Consider the following 24,899-nt stretch of genomic DNA (forward strand, 5'->3'; position numbering starts at 1 on the left):
AAGTGTGAGAATTTTATGTAATTTTTATATTTGCAATTACCGAATTAGTGTGAGGGACATCTGATTAATAGGAAAATGTTGATTTGATCTCAAATACATTTTATAATAATATTCAGTGTGCTCCCATAGTGTCCATAACTTAAAATAATGATCAACAACAACAGGGATTTGATGCCTGAGATGGGAAAATGTTTTTCTGGAAGTTAAATATGTCATTAATGTTGTGGGGTGTTCAGAAAACTAAAACATTTTGGTAAAAAAATCTAAAAATGTGTAAGTCCAAATCGTACCGGTTTCGTGGAATGACTCTTTTAGCAGACAAAATAAATAAAATAGTGAGAGTGTGAATAGTGTGTCTAAACAAATGTCTATTAATATATTATTTGTTAATATGTATTGGAAAACAATGGCTCACTTTTGAAAAAATTAGTCTACCTTCTTACATCTGTAAAACCATGGAGCACCAAAATGTTTTTCCCCCAACTTTTTTCCTTTCAGAATCTCTATCTTACCACAGGAGGGCAGAAATTCCTTGAGTACTGGACAGACTGTGACACAGTCATGTTGACTGCATGCATATTGATAATTCTGCAGCTAGAGCTTGATCCGATCTGCTGAGTCCACAGTCACCGCAGTAAACAGGTGAAGGTATATAAATGTGTAAATATGATGCCTGTTGGTAGCCTATTATTTTTCACTGTGCCGTCAACAGGAATATTATCCAAGGCCTTTTTTCTGGTGTCAGTAAATCCTGTGATGAAAAGAAAAAAACAGTCTCAGGCCACAAATATTGAAAAAGATATTGGAATACGTATTTTTGAAGAGTGCGGGGGGGTCTTGTTTCTCTCTAGAAAAACTCTGTAAAGAAATTGCGTATTTTATGTGAGTAACTGAAGGTAAATCCTAATGGAGTGCGGCTCACAAGAACTCTTGTACAAGTAAGAGCTCTCACAGAGAGTGTCTGACTGAGAGCACTTGTGTCTGAGTGTACCAGTCTCATTTCCACCTCTCACGGTCTATCTTTTTATTCAGTGTTAAATTCAGTACATTCACTTTAAGCAAAGCCTATGCGTTTCTTATACATGTTCGAGGATTTTACTTCTGTCAGCAAGTCTCTATATTAATTACTACCAGCTTCCTGAGTGGCTCAGCAGAGACATCCTCATGTAGCAACTGGTCAAAGCTATTTTAGGCATAATACTCTTCCCTGAACAAGTGCTTTCCTGTCGTCCTTTGTGGATCCATTTTCAGCACTTTGAATAAATGTCTTCCTGTTCTTGAAGAAATACAATCCCCTAATAGCAGAGCATGTTGTCATACTATATGGGCTAAGCTGTCACAATGCAGCCTACCATTAAATAACTTGGCTTTTCAGCAAAATTAAAACAGTAAAGCAATTATGAAACAGGATAAAAACAAGATGTGCACTACCATTCAAAAGTTTGGGTCAGTAAGATTATTATTATTATTATTATTGAAAAATTAATACTTTTATTAAGCAAGGACACATTAAAGGGGACCTATTATGCAAAATTCACTTTTGCATGGTGTTTGGACATAAATGTGTGTTGGCAGTGTGTGTACAGAACCACCCTATAGTGATAAAAATCCACCCACTCCTTTTTTTTTAATTCCCATAAATCATAAGCAGTGTCTCAGAACAAGCCGTTTCCAGATCCCTGGCAGTGTGAGGTCACAAAAGCCACAGGCCCCGCCCACGAATGTTGACAGACACTGACGTTTGAACATAGAACCGCCCGGAGTGCGTTCACAGCGAGTCCACCATTGCTGCACTGACGAGAATGTCTCCCAAGCGTTTTAGGTGTTCTGTAGCTGGATGGATTAATCCACATAGATCTCTCCGTTTACTACCTGAATCTGAGCTGCTGAAAACGAGGTGGATTAACTTGGTTTTCCAGAAAATTCTCCGTCAGTTCTGTCGAAATTTGTGTATGTCTGCGCGAATCATTTCACACCGGACTGCTTAGTGAATGAATATCAATACAAAGAAACAATACAAAACAGAGACTGTGCTAAAAATGTGCTACTCAAGGATATACAAGTAAAAACTGTTCGTGATCCAGCTTAAAGTCTCCAGAATGATACTGGATATGACAGTAATGAAGGTGAGGGCACTTTATTACAGTTCATCAGAGTTTATTTATGGGTATAAAGTTTATTAAGCACCACCCGAAAGGCATAAGGTCTTTATTTATTTGTTTACTGTTAGTTGTAACGAGTGTTTCTGTGTTCTTCGCTATGTATGTTGGTAAAAATACAAGGGAAAGAGAGAGAGTTTATGGATAATATCTTAATGCACACTTGCAGTGTGTTTTATTAAGCTCTTAGAGTACACCTTTGGTAGCACGATTTATTGTAATGCTTTTTTTCTCAGTTTGTCAACAAAAGTGGCAGACATGTTACTTACATGTTCAGATGACATTTTCTGGTGACTGACAGCAAACATTAGATTAATCCGCGCTGAGGAGCCGTGCCGATCCGCAACCCGCGTAAAGATGATAATTCTTCAAATAACTGTAATTGCAGGTTTCAAACAGAGATGGTGACAAAGAGGCAAAACCTATGGACTGCAGCTTTAACAACTTGCCCTGACCTGAAATTTATATTAAAAAAGTTCAAGATTTTAGTTAAAATCTACCTTCATTTTATGTTTGACTGTTACCTCAGTATATGCTAATGTAGTTTTCTAATGTTCACAGGTTTAGCTATAGAAAAGAAAGAATGATTTTAGATTTCACAAAATGATTCTAATTTAAGAATGTTTGGAGAACAGTGCTTGAAACCCACATAAAATGTTCTGCTAGAGAAAACACACATTTGTGCATTTGGACTTTGGACTCTCAACCTCATAGTTACTGACACAGTCCTCATGACAACTGACCCCATTCTCCCCTATATTACTGAAATTGAAGCTTGCAGACCTCTTTTCAGTGTTTGTTTGGCACAAAGCCTGAGATAAGTAAAATGAGGTTGGCACCACCTTGTTTACTTGATCAGCTATGACAGAAATAGACTGTAATGTTTGTCTTACAACAATGGCTGTTGTTGTGGGGCAGGATGAGGGGCTGGTGGAGAAGCATGAGAGGGGAGAGAGGGTTATCTGGGCGACAGGGTGAAGCATGTCAGGGCTTCAACTACGGAACTCCACCGACATGCGAGTCTCTATTGTTCAGTTCACATCCTCCTCCTCCTCCTGCAGTGGTGTTCTCCATGTGTGGGTGGAAGTGACTTTTCCCTCAGTGGAAAATCTCAAAGCTGGGCTTCCCTTTATGAGCCCTTCCTTCTGAGGAAGAAAGAGAACTTCCTTCAAAACAGGTGCAGACTGTTGATGGGGGGGTTTGTGCTCTGAGTCTGACACACTTATGATCTAAGGAGGATGTCTGCCGTTTGAGTTTTGAGTTACAGGTAACATCAATTACTAATGGTACATCACCCAGCAACAGCTATCTCTGAGTGTTATGAACATTAATACACAGTCTTGATCATCATTTGTCTTTATTCAAATGAAATGAATTACAAATCTGGTCATCTCATGAAAGGTTGCATGGATACGGTTTCGATTGCTGATAAACGCAGGGCACAGGTGTTAATTAAAATTTACCATTTTAGTTGGCCTGATAAGCGCCTGTTTGCACTTTCATCTTCACACAGAGAATATTCGTGTGCTCAAAAGAGACCTGAATCTGTTAAATATTTCATTTTGTACGATTTTCTCTTTCAGGCCGTTGAAAAGTAAATGTGTGTGCACACGTATGCACCTACACACAGACACTCATACACTAAGACTTCGCTGCTGTTGCTATGACTACATTCTTTCTGCGGTAAATGTGTTGTCTGACACTGTAAAGTCAAAGAGAATACTCATGTTTTCATATCTACGCCTTTCTTTTCTTTCTCTCTCACATACTTGCTCCTCTCAGGACGCTCAAGGTTGTGGGTAATTTTGGTTACGGCTTTGTGTGACCTTGAGAATCTTAAAGAACTCCCTACAATACAGATCTTTCTCGGTATGTGTGTGTTGTGAAGAGTCTACACACAACTAGCAGCTCTGAATATCTTGATGAATTTTGAATATATTTATTAATTTTACTTTAGTCCATAAGTCTTTAACCTTTTTGATGCCATATATATATATATATATCTATCTATCTATCTATCTATCTATCTATATATATATATATATATATATATATATATATATATATATATAATCTAGTACAGTCCAAAAGTTTGGAACCACTAAGATTTTTAATGTTTTTAAAAGAAGTTTCGTTACATTTACATCTACATTTATTTAATTAAAAAATACAGTAAAAAACGGTAATATTGTGAAATATTATTGCAATTTAAAATAACTGTTTTCTATTTGAATATATTTCACAAAGTAATTTATTCCTGTGATGGCAAAGCTGAATTTTCAGCATCATTACTCCAGTCTTCAGTGTCACATGATCCTTCAGAAATCATTCTAATATGCTGATCTGCTGCTCAAGAAACATTTAATGTGTACAATTGTACAAAATATTTGTGTACAATATTTTTTTTCAGGATTATTTGATGAATAGAAAGTTCAAAAGAACAGTGTTTATCTGAAATCTAATCTTTTGTAACATTATAAATGTCTTTACTGCCACTTTTGATTGATTTAATGCATCCTTGCTGAATAAAAGTATTCATTTCTTTAATTTCTTTTCAAAAAAATAAAAATAAAAATTCTTACTGACCCCAAACTTTTGAACGGTAGCGTATAATGCTACAGAAGCTTTGTATTTCAGATAAATGCTGTTCTTTTGAACTTTCTATTCATCAAGGAATCCTGAAAAAAAAAAAGTACACAACTGTTTTCAACATTGAAAATAATCATAAATGTTTATTGAGCAGCAAATCAGCATATTAGAATGATTTCTGAAGGATCATGTGACACTGAAGACTGGAGTAACGATGCTGAAAATTCAGCTTTGCATCACAGGAATAAATTACTTTGTCAAATATATTTAAATAGTACACAGTTATTTTAAGTTGTAATAATATTTCACAATATTACTGTTTTTTACTGTATTTTTAATTAAATAAATGTAGCCTTGGTGAGCAGACGAAACTTCTTTTAAAAACATTAAAAATCTTAGTGGTTCCAAACTTTTGGACTGTACTATATATATATATATATATATATATATATATATATATATTAAGTGTGTGTACATGTTTACATATGCTGATTTCAATGTTTCTTAATATTTCAATAAATATATTCAATATATTATATTAAAATAATATATATAATATTTGTAATAATAAATATTTCTAGCAACAACTATTGACTGAATTAAATTTAATGTAAATATATTATTATATTAAATGTTTATATATATATATAAACAGTATTTGGCAGACCCCCTGCAGTACCACGTCGGACCCACTGTTATAGACCCCTGCTTTAGTTTGTAGCAACTCCAAATTCTCTAAAATCTATTACTTTGAAGTCTTTAGTGCTCACACTTATAATGAGAAGCTATGGAAGCAGTTTTCTTAAAATATATCTTTAATCATAGGTTCATTGTCAGGCATATTGTGTGTTGCTGTGATACTTGATTGATAACATACGTATTATACACATGGGGCTGCAATCAGGCTTCATTGTTGTATATGATTGTTTGCTTCCTGTTTTTACAGGAACATATTGTATCATAGAAGTACAAATAAAGACACACTTTTTTCTTTATATAAGGAAAAAAGTCACCAATATTTCATGATATTGCAGCATATGCAGGCATTTCGGGAAGTTGCCCCACCCTGCTGTGATTGTGGGCACTACTGCATGTGTAATGCACCCTGACCTAATTAGTTATTTACAGTTTCATGCTTAACTGGACTCCATATGTTAAAATTTGTCCTTAACTTAACATAAATCCCTCTATCAAGACTAACACGTACAGTACATGCAACTTTGTTCATAAAACAGCTTTAGCAGACCATATCATATAGGATTAGTTAACTTGTCCAAACACAACCCACACCTTTTTCCTTCTCTATGGTCCAGAGACCCAGATGCCATAAAAGCACGGTTGGCTAATTAAACAGCCAAATATACTCATCCATTATTAACATATACCTCAGGGGTTCACCGTGACAAACTACATATGTGTGAGAGTGAGTGATAGTGGGGGTTGGGCATACCTCATGGGTTTTAGGGAAGCCTTGGGGACCCCCTTGGCAAGAAAAAGGCCGATGGCAGTGCGAGAGGGATGCTTGTATGAGGGTACATGTGTGCAGTTATTCTGTTCTGTTGCCAACACAGCAGAAATCAGGTGTGCAGGAGTCTCGCAACACCGCAGTATTAAAATCACTGTGTAATTTACTCACGCTTATGTTGTTGCAAATCTGTATGACTTATTTCCTCTGGTGGAACACAAAAGAAGATATTTTGAAAAATGTGTAAAAGTCAGCGGGATCCAATGTTGTTTTGGACCTCATTTACTTTCATTGTTTGGACAAAAACAGGTCTTCAAATGATGACAGAATTCTTATGCTTTTAAGCAGGGTTTTCCAAACTGATACTGAAAAAATGAAAATGCATGCATCTCTAAAAGGGCATGCTAGTAATGTACATCAGAAATTTATGATGATATGAGTTGAGCGGATTCACATTGTTTATGCTAATTTCTGAATTAATTTAATATGCTGATTATGTACATTCCTTTCTCCTGAGACCATGAGGCCTGCAGTTATTCTTGTGTGTGTGTGAGACATGCTCTCTGCTCCAGTGAACACAGTCACCCTGACTGATTCAACAAGGGTTGACTGAGCTTGTTGCATTTAAACAGCATTAAAGGTCCCATATGAACCTTAAAACAATGTACCTCTGATAATGTGACCATGAGAAGGTGAATAACATAGCGACGGCACATTTGAAGGTCTGAATGCACATACCGAACACATTCTCCTGTCATTATGATCCCACATTGTTGCAGCGGTTCTAGACTATCTATGGCATTGTTAGTGCTGCAGTCACGGTGGCTGGTTTGATGGCTGTGTGTTTGTGTGCATGTCTCTATGGCAGACTGCAGCTCGTCAGTAATTGGAGAGAATAAGTCTCCCCCCCATCATTTCATTCCCTCCTTTACTGATTTCTCCCCAGTTTCTCTCACTAGGTCTCTGTCTGATAGATGTGAGTCATTGGTAATGAGCCGGCATTCTGTCATTCCCTTACTTTTCACCCAAACATCCCTAGTCTCTCTCTTCTCTCTAAAGCTCTGGGGTGTAGAAGACTTCAAGCAGCTCGAAGCTGCAGCTCTTTCCCTCTCTGATGCTGTATTTTTCCTTTATAGCTTTCTTCGTAAAATCATGCTTAACAGACACCGTTGTTTTGTCCAGGTTAAATCCTGAAATAGGCTTTGCAAGTCATGCCTTTAAGCTGTGGCTCGTCAAGTTTGCATGGATCTAATTTGTCAAATGAATGAACTGAACATGGCATGTTGTACTAGCACTCTGTTTGTCCATTAATATAGTGTGGAAACATTTGAACATACTGTTCAAAAGTTTCCACAAAAAATGTGAAGTAGCACAACTGCAACATTGATAATAAGTAATGTTTCTTGAGCAACAAAACCAGAATGCAGCATATTGGAATGATTTCTGAAGGATCATGTGATGCTGAAGACTGGAGTAATGATGCTGAAAATTCAGCTTTGACATCACTGGAATAAATTACATTTCAAAATCAGGGATGTTTCCTCCAAGGAGGCAGGGGAGGTAGTTTCTCTTCAGAATATTGGATGAGAAAATAATCAGTACAAAAATAAAACTATGCAAATATTACAAAATATGACATTAAAGGGATAGTTCACCCAAAAATACCCCATGATTTACTCACCCTTAAGCCATCCTAGGTGTATATGACCCTCTTCTTCCAGACAAATATAATCTGAGTTATATTAAATAATGTCTTGGCTCTTCCAAGCTTTATAGTGACAGTGAATAGAGGATGAGATTTTGATGACGATGAGATTTGTCTGAAAGAAGAAAGTCACAAGTCTAGGATGGCTTAAGGGTGAGTAAATCGTGGGGTAATTTTCATTTTTGGGTGAACTAACCCTTTAACAGACCCCCTAATTTATGCTGTGGGTTTGATGTTTTTTTTTTTTATTTAATTTAATTTAATTTAATTTTTTAATTTTTGGACAGTTTAAAGGATTAGTTCACTTTCAAAATGTCCTGATAATTTACACACCCTCATGTCATCAAAGATGTCCATGTCCTTCTCTCTTCAGTTGAAAAGAAATGAAGGTTTTTGATGAAAACATTCCAGGATTTTTCTCCATATAGTGGACTTCAATGGCCTCCAAACAGCTGAAGGTCAAAATTACAGTTTCATTGCATCTTCAAAGCATTCTACACGTTCCCAGACGAGGAATAAGGGTCTTATCTAGAGAAACCATAGCTCATTTTCTAAAAAAAAAAATTAAAATTATATACGTTTTAACCATAAACGCTCATCTTGAACTAGCTCTCTTCTTCTTCTTCTTCTTCTTCTCTATTAGAATTCCAGCAGTGTAGACACTGCTAAGTGTATTACTGCCCTCCACAGGTCAAAGTTTGAACTAATTGTTATATACTTGCACTAGCATATTGTATATGACAATTTAGTTTAGTTTTTTAGAGAAAAAAATACAATGGAAGTCAATGGGGTCCATTGACTGTTTGGTTACAAACATTCTTCAAGATATATTCCTTTGTGTTCAGCAGGACAAAGAAATGTACGCAGGTTTGGAACAATGTGAGGGTGAGTAAATGATGACAGCATTTTAATTTTTGGGTCAACTATCCTTTTAAGTAATGTTTACTAAACAGGACAATATGTCAAAACACCACTGCACGTCACTATTTAAAATAAATTAAAGTAAAAAAAAATATATATCTTAAAATAAATATATATATCTTATAAAATGAAATTTGTGTCATTAATTACTCACCCTCATGTTGTTCCAAACCTGTAAGATCTTTGATGAAATTATATATATTATATATATATCCCCCATAGAAAGCAATGAAATTACCACATTCATGGTCCAGAAAAGTAGTAAAGACATTGTTAAAATAGTCAACGTGACAACAGTGTTTTAACCTTAATGTTATGAAGCGACGAGAATACTTTTTGTGCGCAAAAACAAAACAAAAATAACGACTTTATTCAACAATGTCCTCTCTACCCTGTCATTCTCCTATGCAGTTTACGTTGAAGACACATTGCAGAGCTTCTGGGTTTTACTTCAGGATGCCGACTTTGTATTGGCCAGCTCCTGTATCAGCAGCACACGCATGTGTCATGCTGCTCAAGTGAACAGCGTCGGCCAATACTGAGCTGGGGTTCTGACTTAAACACGGAAGCTCTGCACTGCGTTCACTTCATCAACTCCTTAGGAGACTAAAAAATTCCTTAATTTGTGTTCTGAAGATAAACGAAAGTCTTGCTGGTTTGGAACGATGTGAGTGTGAGTAATTAATGACAGAAATTTCATTTTTGGGTGAACTAACCCTGTAAATTGTAACAATATTTCACAATATTACAGTTTTTACTGTATTTTTGATCAAATAAATGCAGGTTTGGTGAGCTGAAGAGACTCAAAAATATTAAAAAAGTAGTGTATGTCACTACAGAGCTGACTGAGGAGAAAAGTGATGTTTATTTATTTAGCTAAAGCTATTTTTACCTAACAATATCACCATTGTTTTCCATATATTCCAAAGCCTTGTCTGCTTGTTGACTGTGAGTGCGCAGCTCTCACTGAAGTTCTGTTATATGTGAAGATGCACACAGGAAATCTTTTTAATGTTTCTGCCTCTTCGTTATTCAGCGGTTTCATTGCTATTCCTGCAGAACCGCATGATTTACTCCTGGTTTTTCTTAGACCTGTTGGCCTAGTTTTGAGTGCTGTGTGAATAAATGGCTCATTTAAAGGGTACCTATTCTGCAAAATCACTTTTACATGGTGTTTGAACGTGTGTTGACACAGTGTGTGTACACAACCACCCTGTAATGATAAAAGTCCACACACTCCTCTTTTTCTTAATCCCCTTAAATCATAAGCAGTGTCTCAGAACAAACCATTTGCAGATTCTGTACAAAGTGATGTCAGTTTGTACAGGCCCCATCCAAGACTGTTGATGGACACTGACACATTAGCATAGACCCCCTCCCTGAGCGAGTTATACACTGTCAGGTGTTAAGTTCACTCTTACGTCCAACAACACAACAGTCTTCATGAACTCCCGACATCAGAAGACACAGTATATTAGTTTTATTTTTGAAGGGAAATAAATTTGTTTGTCTGTGTGAATCATTTTACACCAGACTGCTTTGTACAAAGGGACAATATAAAACAGGTTTTTGCTAAAAAGTTGTTACTCAAGGATGGATCAGTACAAACTGTTTGTGATCCAGCTTATAGTCTCCGGAGCATGCACTTTATTTCAGTTCATCTTTATTTTACGGATATAAAGCTTACCAGTTTATTAAAGGCATAAGGTCTGTATATATTTCTTTACTATAAGTAACAAGTGTTTTTGTGTAATTTGCTGTGTATGTTCATGACAAGAGAGAGAGTTTGGATAAGACTTTAATGCACAGTTCTTGTACTGTTTTATTCAGCTCTTACTGTGATTTTGTGAGGTGAGAACGGACGCTTCATCTTTTGTGTGAAGTACAGTAAACTTCGTAAAACTTAGTGAAGGCTTTGCATCATTCGGAGGGGGTCTGCTACAATAGGCTCGTACTAATAGTGGATAAAAGCAAGGTGACAACATAAGTTATAACCGTAATTAAACTAAATTATACCTGTTCTACCTCCATGCAGCATATTCCCTGGTTCTGTAGACATTATTGTCCGAATCCAGTTTGAACTGAACAGCTACTGACAGTTTCTGACATTTTTAGTGTGTGAGATTGTCCTGTTTTGTTGCATGAGCTCTTGAACCTCCGCCATCTTGAAAGGGGGCTGAGAGCACCAGCTCATTTGCGTTTAAAAGGACACACAAAAATGGCCCGTTTTAGCTCATCACCAAAAAGTGGAAATTTTAACAGGTTATAAAAAATTATCTGTGGGGAATTTTGAGCTAAAACTTCACATACACACTCTGGGGACATCAGAGACTTATTTTACATCTTGTAAAAAGGGGCATACTAGATCCCCTATAAGAGTCTGTCATATGAAGATGTTTTGTTTTGTCTGGTTTGAAATCTCTCCTAATATTTAGGATACAGGGTTGCCACGCTTTTTGACCAATGAATTGCCATGACTTTTCCATAAAAAAAAAATAAAAAAAATAAAAAAAGATTGCTACCATTTGTGTGTTAAATACATGTTATTTAGACATGTTAAATTTCTCATATTTTGGACTGCTTATTGGATCTGCAAGTCTTAACCTTTTTTTTCTTAATGAGTGTTGAAAAGAAGGGAACATGCATGTAATTTACTGACCAAATCCAGGTTTTAATTAATTTAAGAGTGACACATGACACCAAAGACGAGGGAAAATAACCAATATTCAATATAAAATAGACTGTCTGAAACTGAAGAATAAAACAGAACCGCAATAATCAACCATTAATAAGTTACACATTACATAGCACACACAATCATACTGTCTGTTTTGAAATTGTTTGCAGACATCATTTAAAGGGCTGTACAAAACTGATTATGCACAACATATGTACGTCCAGACTTAAGTAACAAAAGGAAGATTGTGGAGGACCACCAAACATATAACATATAAGAGTGCTACTAAACCAGACAACAGTAACAAATTTATATCAAGATGATGGTCTGTAAGTTGACTCATGTATTGAACTATAAACTATAGCCATGAAAAAGCCATTTGTTATGCTACAGTGAGAAAACTTGTCCTTATTTTCACTTTGTTTACACCCTGTTTCTCTCTTTCAACTTATCTCGAGTGGTTTTCAGACATGTAGTCCAGCTTAACTGACTTGTCTGTTGCTAAGCAACGGTGATTGGTATGTACTGTAGCATTTAGTGATGCAGGTTGATGTTTGAACAAACTCCTAAAGTTCCTTTCAGATAAGAGTTTACAAAGTAAATGATATAATGATATAATATAGTTGTAATATTGTAGATATAATGTAGGTGCAGTTAAGGCAAGACCTTTTTTTATGTACAGTATTTTCACTCTCATTCTTCAGGTGTTGTGACTGAGTTTTCACAACATTTTGGGTTGATGTTAATTAAAAAAAAGAAAGAAAAAGAAATGTAAGACCAAATTTGAAAACTAAGTTCAAACATACACAACCTTTTGGTCTCTTGTGCTCACCAAGGCTGCATTTATTTGATCAAAAGTATTATTACAATTAAAAATAACTGTTCTCTATTATTGCTTTGATGGTAAAGCTGAATTTTCAGCATCATTACTCCAGTCTTCAGTGTCACATGATCCTTCAGAAATCATTCTAACATGCTGATTTGATGCTTAATAAACATTTATTATTATCAATGTTGAATACAGTTCTGCTGCTGAATATTTTTGTGGAAGCGATAAAACATGTTCTTCAAGATGCTTTGATGAATAGAAAGTTCAAAAGAACAGCATTTATTTGAAATAGAAATCTTTTGTAACATTACTGTCTTCACTGTCACTTTTGATCAATTTAATGCATCCTTGCTGAATAAAAAGATTGACTTCTTTAAAAAAAAAAAAAAACTCTTCAGGCCAATTGATTCACACTGCACCAATAGATGCTGACAGACGAAACAGACACTTTGTCGGGTTTTGTCGGATAAGTGTGTTACCCCTGTCGCCGTCTGTCGGTATTGGTCTACTCTGGCTTTCGCCGATTGAACATGTTGAATCTCTGCTTGTCGGATCTTGGAATGTCTGAGAAATGACGTACTGTAATTTGTCGGTGCAGTGAGTTGGCCTTTACTGACCCCAAATTTTTAAACGGTAGTGTAAGTTATTCCCCAAACAATTTCTTTGATCATATTATATTTGATGAACTACTTGAGTTGGACCAGTAATTCTGAGGTCAGATTCTTAGTAATGCTGTCTCGTCTGACTTATTTCATTTCTACTCAGCCATTTATAAGCCCAAAGTGAGGATTTAGTTGTTTTTACGATTAAGCATTACACAACCAGGGGTTGTGGGATTTAAGACAGAGATTACCAGAATGAGGTTTACGATGAGAGTCCTCTGTGACAGTGATCCAACCGAATGCATCAGAATCACTGAAATTACAATGTAATCTAATGCCCAGTCCAGAGAATAACCAGTAGCTTCACCACTTAACAAGAGAAATCAGCTTTTTACAGGCCCGTTAATAAAAATTAGCCATTGGGGCAGATTTTAAGACTACTGTAGAAGAAAAATCAACTGGCGCATTAAAATTGTCCTCTCGCTTATGCAACATTGATCAGTTTTGGTGGACTGCAATGTCCCTTAGTAATCCCCCGTGACCTTCCCAGTCCATCTCTAAAATTACTTCAGTGAAGGATTTTATTTTCTAAAAAAAGAATGCCTGGAACATCTGGAAGGGGTCTTTGTGGCAATAACTCCTGCTCTATACAGAGAAATGGCCCAGGCAATGCTGGGCTTCTCCTCATTGACTGAGATTTATGACCCATTCTCTAGAGGCAGAAAGCACATGAAGGACTACAGTAGGGATGAGAGAGAAAGTGAAAGAGTGTGTCAGCATGTCCAATACATCTGGATTGTACAAATGTGATTGGATGCTTCATCTAGCAAGATTTATAACACTGTCCTCCTTTTTCAGGAGGACATAAAATCTTGTTTGGCTCCTCCCCTCACGCTTCTAACAGAATGACGTGATATTTTGATTCCTTGTAGATCAGTGCCAGAGACAAGCAAGTACAAGCAATGCATAATTCTGTTTTGAAACAGCAACTAATGCCAACCTGTATTCAATCATCCTCTCACTTTCCAATCAACAATCACATCCATGTTCATTAAAGTGCGTACTGTGTAACACATCCTCTTCCCCTTAAATATTAAATTACGTTCACAGCTCAACCCACATTCCCATACATGTGTGCACACTAACAAATAAGACTACCCACAAAAATATTCAACAGTGTCCAATATACACTGCGTTTCCTTCTTTGTCTGATTGATTGATCATTAATACAAAATGCAGTTCATGTAAAGAGAAATCAATCGATACTTTAGCATTAGGATGTGTAACAGCCAAAAACCTTGAACAATGGCAGCAGCTCTTTGTCGTAGGGATGAGTGTGTTTGCAGGTGGGGTGTCAGAATGGAAGAAGAACAACTTAAGTGTATAGAGAAGGAGGGGTCATGAAAGGTCATGACCTCCCCTTCTCTCAAACCCCCCCCAACCAACCCTCTCGAAGAGCGAAAATGCGTTTTCTGGAGCTGGAGTGGCGCACGTGGGGCTCACATGATGCAACAGCTCTTGGTTCTCTCCTTGCTGAAGGAGGAGGTCAGGAGCTCTGCCTTGCTGGGCAGGTGAAGGAGGCGTTTAGAGAGCCGGCGGGTGGGGCTTTGCTTTATGGGGGGCTGTAGTTTGTTGAGGCATGTGAGTGCTGCTGAGCGGAACACGCTGTGAATGCTCTTCTCCGATGTGAATGCAGAGCACTCCAGGTACACCTCCGCTCCTACCTGCTTCGCCAACAAGGTGCCCTACATACAGACAGAATGCAGTCAGAGATGGGGGAAAAAGAGAGGCGAGGAGTCTAGTTTACAAAGGCAGGGTATGATTGACTGACCTGCTCATGGGAGATGGGCGTCAGTCTCTGATTGGACAGCTCCATCAGTGTGCAAACATCTGTACGCAGGTCTGTCTTGCAGCCGACTAGGATTATTCGAGTACTGGGGCAGAAATCCATGATTTCGGCTTTCCACTGCAGGAAGAGAACTGTTAATATACTGCAAAATCATATTCTTAATGAGTTCTGAACACTATGTAAGAAAAAGGGGTAGTTCACCCTTCATCTTTTTTTAAGGATTTTTAGATATTTTAACTGGAAAACAAGTAAAAAAAAAAAAAAAGAATAATTTAAATTTAAGAAGACTTAAAATGTACTTCACCTTTTTCAGAGAGCTTTCGACGGTGTCAGGGCGACTTATATCAAAGCAGAGCAGAACAGCGTCTGCATCACTGTAGCAGAGAGGCCTGACGTTATCATAATATGGTGAACCTGCAAGAGCAACCGCACAATAAACGTCAATAATGGAAACTTAGCATTAAATAACATTATACTGGTGAGAAAGAAGCACATGCTACTTAGTATGGAATATTAAATGTTATGGAGGGGATCTGGCGATCATAATAATGTAAATGGCAATCATATGGGAGCTCTTGTAATAGGTGTGTGCATGTGTGTGGGCGAGTCTCGGAGATTCCTATATTGACAGAATGAGTTGCCGGGGAGGTCTTGTCCCCCGCACACAGCGAACCTCATCTCATTCCGTAACTACGGCAACGGCATTGAAGGATGCACACATAAACACTGTCATACTATGGCTCTATTCTATAAGAAAGTCCATTAAAGATGCATTTTACCCAATATTCATGTATTTGTGCTTAGAATATCGACTCTCAGCTCAGATGTTGGGTGTTGTGTGAGCCTCTCTGGTCACATATTACTGCTGTATATGTAGACAGTGACTCAGCCAACTAGGTTTAGACAGAGAGTATATGGCTTACCAGCAGAAAGATAAGAGAGATATAACAAAACAATAAATCTACATGCAATCCTCATATCACTATCTATGCACTCCACTAGACAATACAGCTCTCGACAGTAAGGCCATTGTAGTGAATTAACTGTTTTAAATGTCACCGTGGTCAAATTAATTAGTTTGCAAACAGAGATGAGGTTTGGTTCAACTTAAGTATCAGTAAAAATGGGTTGAAAATAATCATAAACCAGTGACCATGTACCATCATTTTCCAGTAAAAGACAATTGATGAATTTATGGCTGTCACTATTAATATAATAATAATATAATATAATATAATATAATATAATGAATTATATATTTAGATATATTTTTATAAAGAAAAGTTGTTTAATGAAACTTTTTCATTTACAGCTGTCATTGTAAAGAATATATTACACTTTTACTTTTAATTTTATATATATATATATATATATATATATATATATATATATATATATATATATATATATATATATATATATATATATATATATATATATATATATAATTACATTTTTTGATATCTTGTTTTTTTTATAAGTTGAAAAATGATGAATTTATGGCTGTTTAATTACACTTTGAAATTTCTATATTTAAAACCAATTATGTTTTATATCTTCTTGTAAAGAAAAATTGTTTAATGAAAAATATAAATATATTTTTTTCTGACATAAAAATATATATTTGGGTAGCAGATGCACTCTGAGTGGTCATGGATCTATTCAGGCATAAACCTCAATGGTAGGACATCTCCCTATATCTGTTCTAGCAAAACAGTATATAAGAGGCTGTCAAGAGGCAATTGCTCTTGACAGCTGACTGTTTGAAAAACAAATTAAAATACTGTATATTCCTCTTGAATCAAATTTCCAATGATAAGAGCTACAGGAGTGGCCCACACCAGACCTGTCAAAGGCTCAGTTGCAGCCTCTCATGGCCGTCTCCTCTTTGATCTGGAGAGCGTGTGAAGAGATGCCTGAAGCAGCGTGAGCCGGATGAGCAAATTCAATTAAAGCTTCTGTAATTAGTCGTGATTAGAGTGTGTTTGTGCACGTATGCTGATGAGTGTTTGCGTGTGGGTGCACGAGCATCTACCGCTCTGCCAGTGTTCCTCCAGTGCGTTGCCACCTAACAAGGCTGTGCACAATTAGCAAAGCCTAACTGGCGTAATGAGGGAATAGATGGGAGCTGTTTGATTGGCTTCTCAAGCTCTGATCTTATGCAAGATTCGGAGTCAGATAAAATGTGTTTTCTTTCACAATTACTCTTTTCTCTTCTGATCTGGATTCAGTGTCTGGGGTTAGTTTGTCTTGACAGTTTTCCCAGTATTGTTTCACTGTTCCAGGTCAATATGACTGGGAAATTCCATCTCAGTGTTTTTAACATTCCATAATAAGGAAGTATGTTTAGTATGTCTCTCTCTTTCTCTCTCTTGCAGGGTTTCCATTACAGATTTGCGCAAAACGTTTGCAATATTTTCTAAATGTCAACGTGTGAAATGATGCCGTTTCCATGAATTGATGTTATGTGAACGTAATTTTAACTGATGCTATGTGAATGTATTTTTTTCCTCTCACAATAAGTCATTCCAACTCATGGTTAGTAGGTTTACATATATTGCAGCCACTGCACTAGCCATTATTTTTAATCGAAGGAGGCGTAGGCATGCTATCCAAGCTACTTGGGAGCGGCCATGTATGAGGTGTTTCTCCCTCCTATCTGCTTCAAGGTCTAGATAAATTGTGGCATTTCTTTGTTTAGAATCCAGTATTCCTGTAATTATTTTCTTTTTGTGAGTTTAATAAAGAACTCTCTTGTCTTCGTTTCCAAACATACTGCGCCTTCTTTAAAGAATGATCGACTTTTACAAATGCCAAGTGACCTGTAAATATGGGGGAAAAAAAAAAAAAAAACTGTTTCCATTGCAGTTTTGTGAAATATTCCTTTTTTGAATTGCCTGAAAAACCACCTCATGTGAGTGTAAAAACTTTCAATTCGCCACTTCAATTTGTGCAATTTGAAGGGTAATGGAAATGCAGCTTCTCTCTCACATATTATATATATATATATATATATATATATATATATATATATATATATATATATATATATATATATATATAATATATATATATACACACGCACATACACTGCTCAAAACAATTAAAGAAACATTTCGAAAACACTTCAGATCTCAATGGGGAAAAATATCATGCTGGATATTTATACTGATATTGACTGGGTAATGTGAATGAAAGGATGCCACATCCAGAAATGAAAATGATCAACCTACAGTGGACTGAATTCAAAGACACCCCGAAAATCAAAGTGAAAAAATGATGCAGCAGGCTAGTCCATTTTGCTGAAATTTCATTGCAGCACCTCAAAATGGTACTCAGTAGTTTGTATGGCCCCCACGTGCTTGTATGCATGCCTGATAACGTCGGAGCATGCTCCTAATGAGATGTCGGATGGTGTCCTGGGGTATTTCCTCCCAGATCTGGACCAGGGCATCACTGAGCTCCTGGACAGTCTGAGGTGCAACCTGGCAACATCAACTGGACCGAAACATAATGTCCCAGAGGTGTTCTATTGGATTTAGGTCAGGCGAGTGTGGGGGCCATTCAATGGTATCAATTCCTTCATCTTCCAGGAACTGCCTGCATACTCTCGCCACATGAGGCCGTGCATTGTCGTGCACCAGGAGGAACCCAGGACCCACTGCACCAGCGTAGGGTCTGACAATGGGTCCAAGGATTTCATTCCGATATCTAATGGCAGTCACTATGTAGGGCATGTAGTGACACTGACCCTAGCCAAATGCAAAACTAGTGAAAAACAGTCAGAAAAGATGAGTAGGGGAAAAAATGTCAGTGGCCTCCACCTGTAAAACCATTAACAACCCCCTCTGCTACTTAACTGACCAGATCAATATCCCAGGAGTTTAACTGACCTGATGCTATTCTCCAATTAAAAAGTGTTCCTTTAATTTTTTAAAGAGCGTGTGTGTGTGTGTTTGTATATATTTAGTAGTAGTAGTAGTGACTAAAAGTAATACTAAAAGTATTACTACTAATATTACTAAACTATTATTTACATTTTAATAATGAAAATTGTTTTATTGATGTTTTATTGTTTCAAAAAGCTAAATCTAATATTAATTAGTTCTGCACATAAAAATAACTTGTTTTATCAGATGCAAAAAAAGTCTATTTGTAATGTTAATAAATTAAAACATTTGTACCAATTTGAAACAAAGGCTGAAATATTCTATTTTGCTAGCAAAATGTCCCAGTTGCCACAGGTTAAAAAAAAATTAATTGTCTCATTGCGAGTTTCTGGAGCAAACAACAAAATTAGTGAAAAAAACAACAACAATAATCTCCCTTATCAGGCACCTATTAAAGAAAAGCAATATCCCATCCACTCATCCTAGAAGTAGGCACTCAGTCAAGCAGTCAGGCATGACAATTAACATAGATCCAGATCCATCAGGCATCACTGACTGATATGTTACACAACGTGCTACGCAACATGACCCTGAAGAACCCAGCTTTTTACTCGGCATGCAATATGACAGCAGCTACAGGATTTAAGAATATTAAACCTATACACAAATGCAAAGATTAATCTCAGTTGAAATATCAGTTATAAAATAATAAGGGCATTTGGGGAGGACATGAATCATCCATCCAAAACAATATCAAAAGTACTCATTTAGACTGTTTACAGAGATAATGATATACTATGAAGTAAAGATGGGACTAAAAGAGAGCTTTAGAGCCAGACAGACGTTAAGTACATACACTCTAAAAAAATAAGTGTAAAAAAACAAAAAAATTTACGTAGTAAAATACTGTTTTCCATTGAAACAGTAATATACCATAAAAACAATGCATTTTAGGTAATATTTGTCATGGAAAATAGTATTTTAGAGAGTAAATTTGAGTGTAATTGGTATGATAACAGTAATATTAATTTTGAGGAGAGAAACCTAAAACCTACCCCAAGAAATCACTAATTCACACCCATAATGTTGTTTTAGACCCCATTGACTTTCATTGTTTCAACTGTTTTTGTCTATACATTCTTCAAAATATCTTCTTTTGTTTTCTGCAGAAGAAAAAAGTCATACAGGTTTGAAACAATATGATGGCGAGTTAAATGATGACAGTTTTTTTTACTGTCTCTTTAACAGATGTCCTTTTCACTTAAAACTCTGAATCCAAACATAGACTAAAGAAATGAGACTATCAGAAGAACATTCCATGTTTTTTTTACTAGATAGGAATGTAACAGCTATAGCTATCAGTCATTGAACCACAGCTTTCTAGTAGCCTAATCTTAATAAGACTCTTAATCAGATACACAGACTAAACATTCCCTGACCAAATACCTTGATTCTATATTGAATCTGATAGCCAAAATCACAGGCACTGGAACAGGAGCTGATCTCTGTAATCCACTTCAGAGAGGGGACAGTATCTCTAAAAAAACACTTACGTCATCATAAAGGCTTTGCATGTCACAGTGACACATTCCAAAACATGGCAAAATCCTGTGCTGTCCTATACAGCCCTGATTATTTTAATAACTAATCAGAGATCTTGTCTGATCCAGAGGCAGACAGAAGGTGAAGACGGCACACCACAGCGTCTGACGCCTGAGGATAGGTCTCAGGTGTTGCAGATGCCAGATCCTCTCACTTACTGCAGCTTCACATATGTCAGCTTGCATTCTCTGACTCAGGGCTCAGGTGCTGATGGTTTGTCTAACCTGTAATGTCTGACTGACATACTTACCTACTAGCCCAATAACAGTCAACACAACAGCCGAGAATGCACACAAGCAAATGCATGTGGATGATTTACAGAAAGTCATTTTGTAAAGTGAAAGTTTGTTATTGTAATGCTAAAATCAAATCCAAATCCATTCTAAATAAACTTTAATAATTATATAAACAAGCATTTTGTCTAAATGAAAGTTATTAACATTATAAAGAAGCAATAATGAAACATATAATGCACTGAAGACAATTAAAATATCACTGAACAAAAACAAGTGCAATTTATAGTCATTCAGGGACTCTGGTTACTTCAGTGTATATTTGATATATTGATTTTATATTTATATTCATATATATATATATGAATTATGATGTTATTATTTTACATTGCACAAAGTCAGAGCATTAACTGCTCTGATGAATTGGCTCTCATTCCAATATTAGCAGTTTTAGACACCTATTGGCCTGAACACATTTACTTTGTTCACTATTTGAATCCATTTCACAGTGAAGCTGCCTTTTTACATTCATCTTTTTCAACTATTTATGTGTAGACATTAAAAATAAACGGTTTTGTTTGTTTTTGTATGGACAAAAAAAAAAAAAAAATCAGAATAGCATCTTTTTTGTTCCACAGAAGAAAGCAAAGGTTTGGAATGAGCAGGCCTAAATGATGACAGAATTTAAATTTTGGGGTCCATTTAATGATATTCCTCAAAAGCGCTGTCACGTGTATTTATTAGCAAAAATGACTGAGTGCAAATGTGTCCATCAGTTTAAATGCTCTGTTATGTAAACCAGCATCACCGCTGTACAGCTGTTAGTCGTTCTCTCTCTCACCTGACGTGTCCCATAAACTAAGCTCCACGCGCTGCTCCTCTAATTCCAGTCCAGCAGTGTAGTTTTCAAACACTGTTGGGACGTATGTCTGTGGGTAGGGGGACGAAATAAAACACGTTATTTAATTACTTAATCATTTAACGTATGTATAAAAACACTTCATTCCGCTTAAAACGCCATAAGATACCATGGTTTGTTTCAAACGTGTTGATTTCCCCCCCCCCCCCAGCGTCAACACGTGCAAACAACTCGCATGAGAAACATACATGGAGTATCACCTTGTTGATGTATGAATATCCAAGATAACCAAACGCAGTGCGTAATTAATGCCACAGTATATTGTTGCATAATGTCATAAGCAAGCATCCAAGTGCACTACTATCGAAAATAGCCTACACATCATTATCCGCTCAATGTATACGTGTGTGTGAGAGAGAGAGAGAGCAGGACATACCTCAGGATAACAGTCTTTGGCCAAGACTTGCAACATTGCAGTTTTCCCGCACTGCACGTCTCCAACTAAAACCAGTTTACAACGCATTACCAAAGGCTGGCTGATTCTTCTCTCCTTCATTGTAAATAAGACGGTCCTGTGCGCGATGGCTCTCTCGTTTGACGGCCCTGGGCAGTTTGTTCAGACCGCATTGGGGTTTGGACTAAATCACCACGAAAGAGAGAAATACGGCACTGCGGCAATTTATACAGCTCTGTTATCCAATCAGCGACGCGCTCTCCTGCTCGCGCTCGAGTTCCACTGCCCCCGAAATGCGCCCGCCCAGCTGGAGTCTGCACATTGATTTAGCCGATATAAATGCGCCTCTTACATCAAGCAATGGTAACAAAGTATGAAAGGGAGGGTTTTGTAAGAAAGTTTACGCGGTAGCCGTGAAAATGACAATAGACGTGAGATGAAAATGAAAATTGAGAAATTAAATCGCTCTGAAAGAGAGCGGTAAAATAATCTCAAACTCTTTACATGTTATATATGCTTACATTATTGTAATAGCTACTATAAATATAAACTTTTTGTCATACATCTCGTGAACAAAATACTCTAAATCACAATTTTATGTCATACAAAGCCACATATATACTGACCAAATATTTCTCTGAGGATATTTTAAATGGATTATTTCAAGCAAGTGAAATGTTACAACTCTTCTGTTGCACAATGAAGGAACCACTATTTTAAATAACATTTTAAATGTATGATTTGATTTTGATTGTTACATGCAGACAGTGAAATTACCCACACATGTCTTGTGCAATATTTGAGAGAAAATAGTTTCTCTTATTCTTAATTTCATTTAATAAAAGTTTCTTAAATGACAGTGTATTTCTTACTATATTTTGATCTATTCACTGTGCTGCCTTCACTTGCTATCAGAAATTTCCTACTTTCCACTTCTGAAGTCATGATTACGCCTATGAGCTTGTTGCGTAAAAGCAAGCAAATGCTTTGTTGTTAGAAAGAACAGGAATAATAGAGGACACCAGGTTTTATTCTTGCCTATTTATTGGGAAAATCTTATTAGGGTAGGCAATTTGTTTATTAAAAACACTTTTTGTTATACTGGTTGAAACTCTCTTCACATCCTGATAGTAATAAATAATAGAAATGGTCTAAATATTAAAACATGTAGCTTACATACAGTACAGTCCAAAAGTTTGGAACCACTAAGATTTTTAATGTTTTTAAAAGAAGTTTCGTCTGCTCACCAAGGCTACATTTATTTAATTAAAAATACAGTAAAAAACAGTAATATTGTGAAATATTACAATTTGTTTTCTATTTGAATATATTTCACAAAGTAATTTATTCCTGTGATGCAAAGCTGAATTTTCAGCATCATTACCCCAGTCTTCAGTGTCACATGATCCTTCAGAAATCATTTAATGTGTACAATTGTACAAAATATTTGTGTACAATATTTTTTTTCAGGATTATTTGATGAATAGAAAGTTCAAAAGAACAGTGTTTATCTGAAATCTAATCTTTTGCAACATTATAAATGTCTTTACTGCCACTTTTGATTGATTTAATGCATCCTTGCTGAATAAAAGTATTAATTTCTTTAATTTCTTTTCAAAAAAATAAAAATAAAAATCTTACTGACCCCAAACTTTTGAACGGTAGTGTATAATGCTACAGAAGCTTTGTATTTCAGATCAATGCTGTTCTTTTGAACTTTCTATTCATCAAGGAATCCTGAAAAAAAAGTACACAACTGTTTTCAACATTGAAAATCATAAATGTTTATTGAGCAGCAAATCAGCATATTAGAATGATTTCTGAAGGATCATGTGACACTGAAGACTGGAGTAACGATGTTGAAAATTCAGCTTTGCATCACAGGAATAAATTACTTTGTCAAATATATTTAAATAGTACACAGTTATTTTAAATTGTAATAATATTTCACAATATTACTGTTTTTTACTGTATTTTTAATTAATTAAATGTAGCCTTGGTGAGCAGACGAAACTTCTTTTAAAAACATTAAAAATCTTAGTGGTTCCAAACCTTTGGACTGTACTGTATATCTTCTGTGGAAGTCTCAGGACCAAAAAAATGTCGGGATTGAATGCAATGATGGGGTGTCCTACCTGCCTGTCAACATATGTATTTCTATACCCTGCTCGCGCAGACATCACACGTCATCAGCACGTTTCATGAGGCTAAGCAGAGTTGTAGGCGACAGTCACCGAGCACCACAAACAAATAGCAGCCACCTTTTTTACAGTTCCTCCTAAACCAAAACAATAAGCTTATGCTGCGTTCACATAATTACGAGATGGCAACCCGTTACATTCTACCCGGAGCTGTTCACGTCCTCAGACTCGGATTTATGCACTTCTATGTCAACACTATCAACGCCACAGTTAATCTGCAGCAGTCAGGAAGTTGTCTGAAGTTGTTTACGCTCATTATTATTGTAATGTAATGTGGTTTGAGACACAAGGTAATTTAACACAGTCTCTTATGACACTTTACAGACTCTGCTCTGGCTGTGCGCATTCATGTGTTTTGGAGGAGGCGTGGCTTTGAAGACAAAGCTAGCTTGCTATTGCTAGCCTCTCTGAAATTTCCTACCCTACCTTTAAAGCCACAATGATATTTAACATCCCATTCGTTGAAAACCATATAAACATTCACGCTAGTCAGCTTGCTGATGATTCTGGAATTTAGGTCAAATACAGGCTATTTTCGCTGTGTATAAAACATACAATATGCTTCAAATGGTTATTCATTTATGTAAGTATGTACTACTTAAACGACAAGACAAGGCAATGTCACTATTATAGAAAAAACTAATAAAGAATACCAGTCACATTATCAATTCAGAAACACGAGTATTCATGTATTCATGTCCAATTTCGAAACTCGTATTCACAATAATTCCGACAGCACGTTAAGTCTGCAAATGTCTCACCAAGAAAGACTTCAAAGTGAGTGACATCACTCACGCTTGTTGCTGATTGGATCATCTGGCAATGTTAAAACTGACCCCACACTCCCTTAGTGTGAAGAAGGGC

At 36.3% G+C, this 24,899-nt stretch overlaps 1 protein-coding gene and 1 long non-coding RNA gene across 4 annotated transcripts in view; one reads left to right on the top strand and one right to left on the bottom strand.

The window, feature by feature from the left end:
- LOC125259583 overlaps positions 1 to 24,899 on the top strand; it is a 118,140-nt gene that overhangs the window by 1,489 nt on the left and 91,752 nt on the right. For all 3 annotated transcript variants that reach the window (XR_007182855.1, XR_007182857.1, XR_007182856.1), the window contains exon 2: positions 499 to 642. This is a non-coding gene — a long non-coding RNA (uncharacterized LOC125259583). The remainder of the gene's footprint in view (positions 1 to 498; positions 643 to 24,899) is intronic.
- On the bottom strand, positions 11,490 to 22,064 carry rnd1a (Rho family GTPase 1a). Its single transcript, XM_048177297.1, has 5 exons — positions 21,817 to 22,064; positions 21,363 to 21,450; positions 15,101 to 15,210; positions 14,779 to 14,913; positions 11,490 to 14,692 (listed from the first exon to the last, which is right to left on the bottom strand). The coding sequence occupies exons 1-5, from the start codon at positions 21,934 to 21,936 to the stop codon at positions 14,447 to 14,449; spliced, it is 699 nt and encodes a 232-aa protein (XP_048033254.1). The 5' UTR covers positions 21,937 to 22,064; the 3' UTR covers positions 11,490 to 14,446.

Source organism: Megalobrama amblycephala, linkage group LG24 (genome assembly GCF_018812025.1).
Source record: "Megalobrama amblycephala isolate DHTTF-2021 linkage group LG24, ASM1881202v1, whole genome shotgun sequence".
Taxonomy (NCBI): Eukaryota; Metazoa; Chordata; class Actinopteri; order Cypriniformes; family Xenocyprididae; genus Megalobrama; species Megalobrama amblycephala.

Coding starts and splice junctions, on each gene's coding strand:
- rnd1a (XM_048177297.1), bottom strand. CDS start 21,936: ATGAAGGAGAGAAGAATCAGCCAGCCTTTGGTAATGCGTTGTAAACTG. Junction 15,211..21,362: donor TAGTTTATGGGACACGTCAG/GTGAGAGAGAGA, acceptor TTGCTCTTGCAG/GTTCACCATATTATGATAAC. Junction 14,914..15,100: donor TCGAAAGCTCTCTGAAAAAG/GTGAAGTACATT, acceptor CTCTTCCTGCAG/TGGAAAGCCGAAATCATGGA.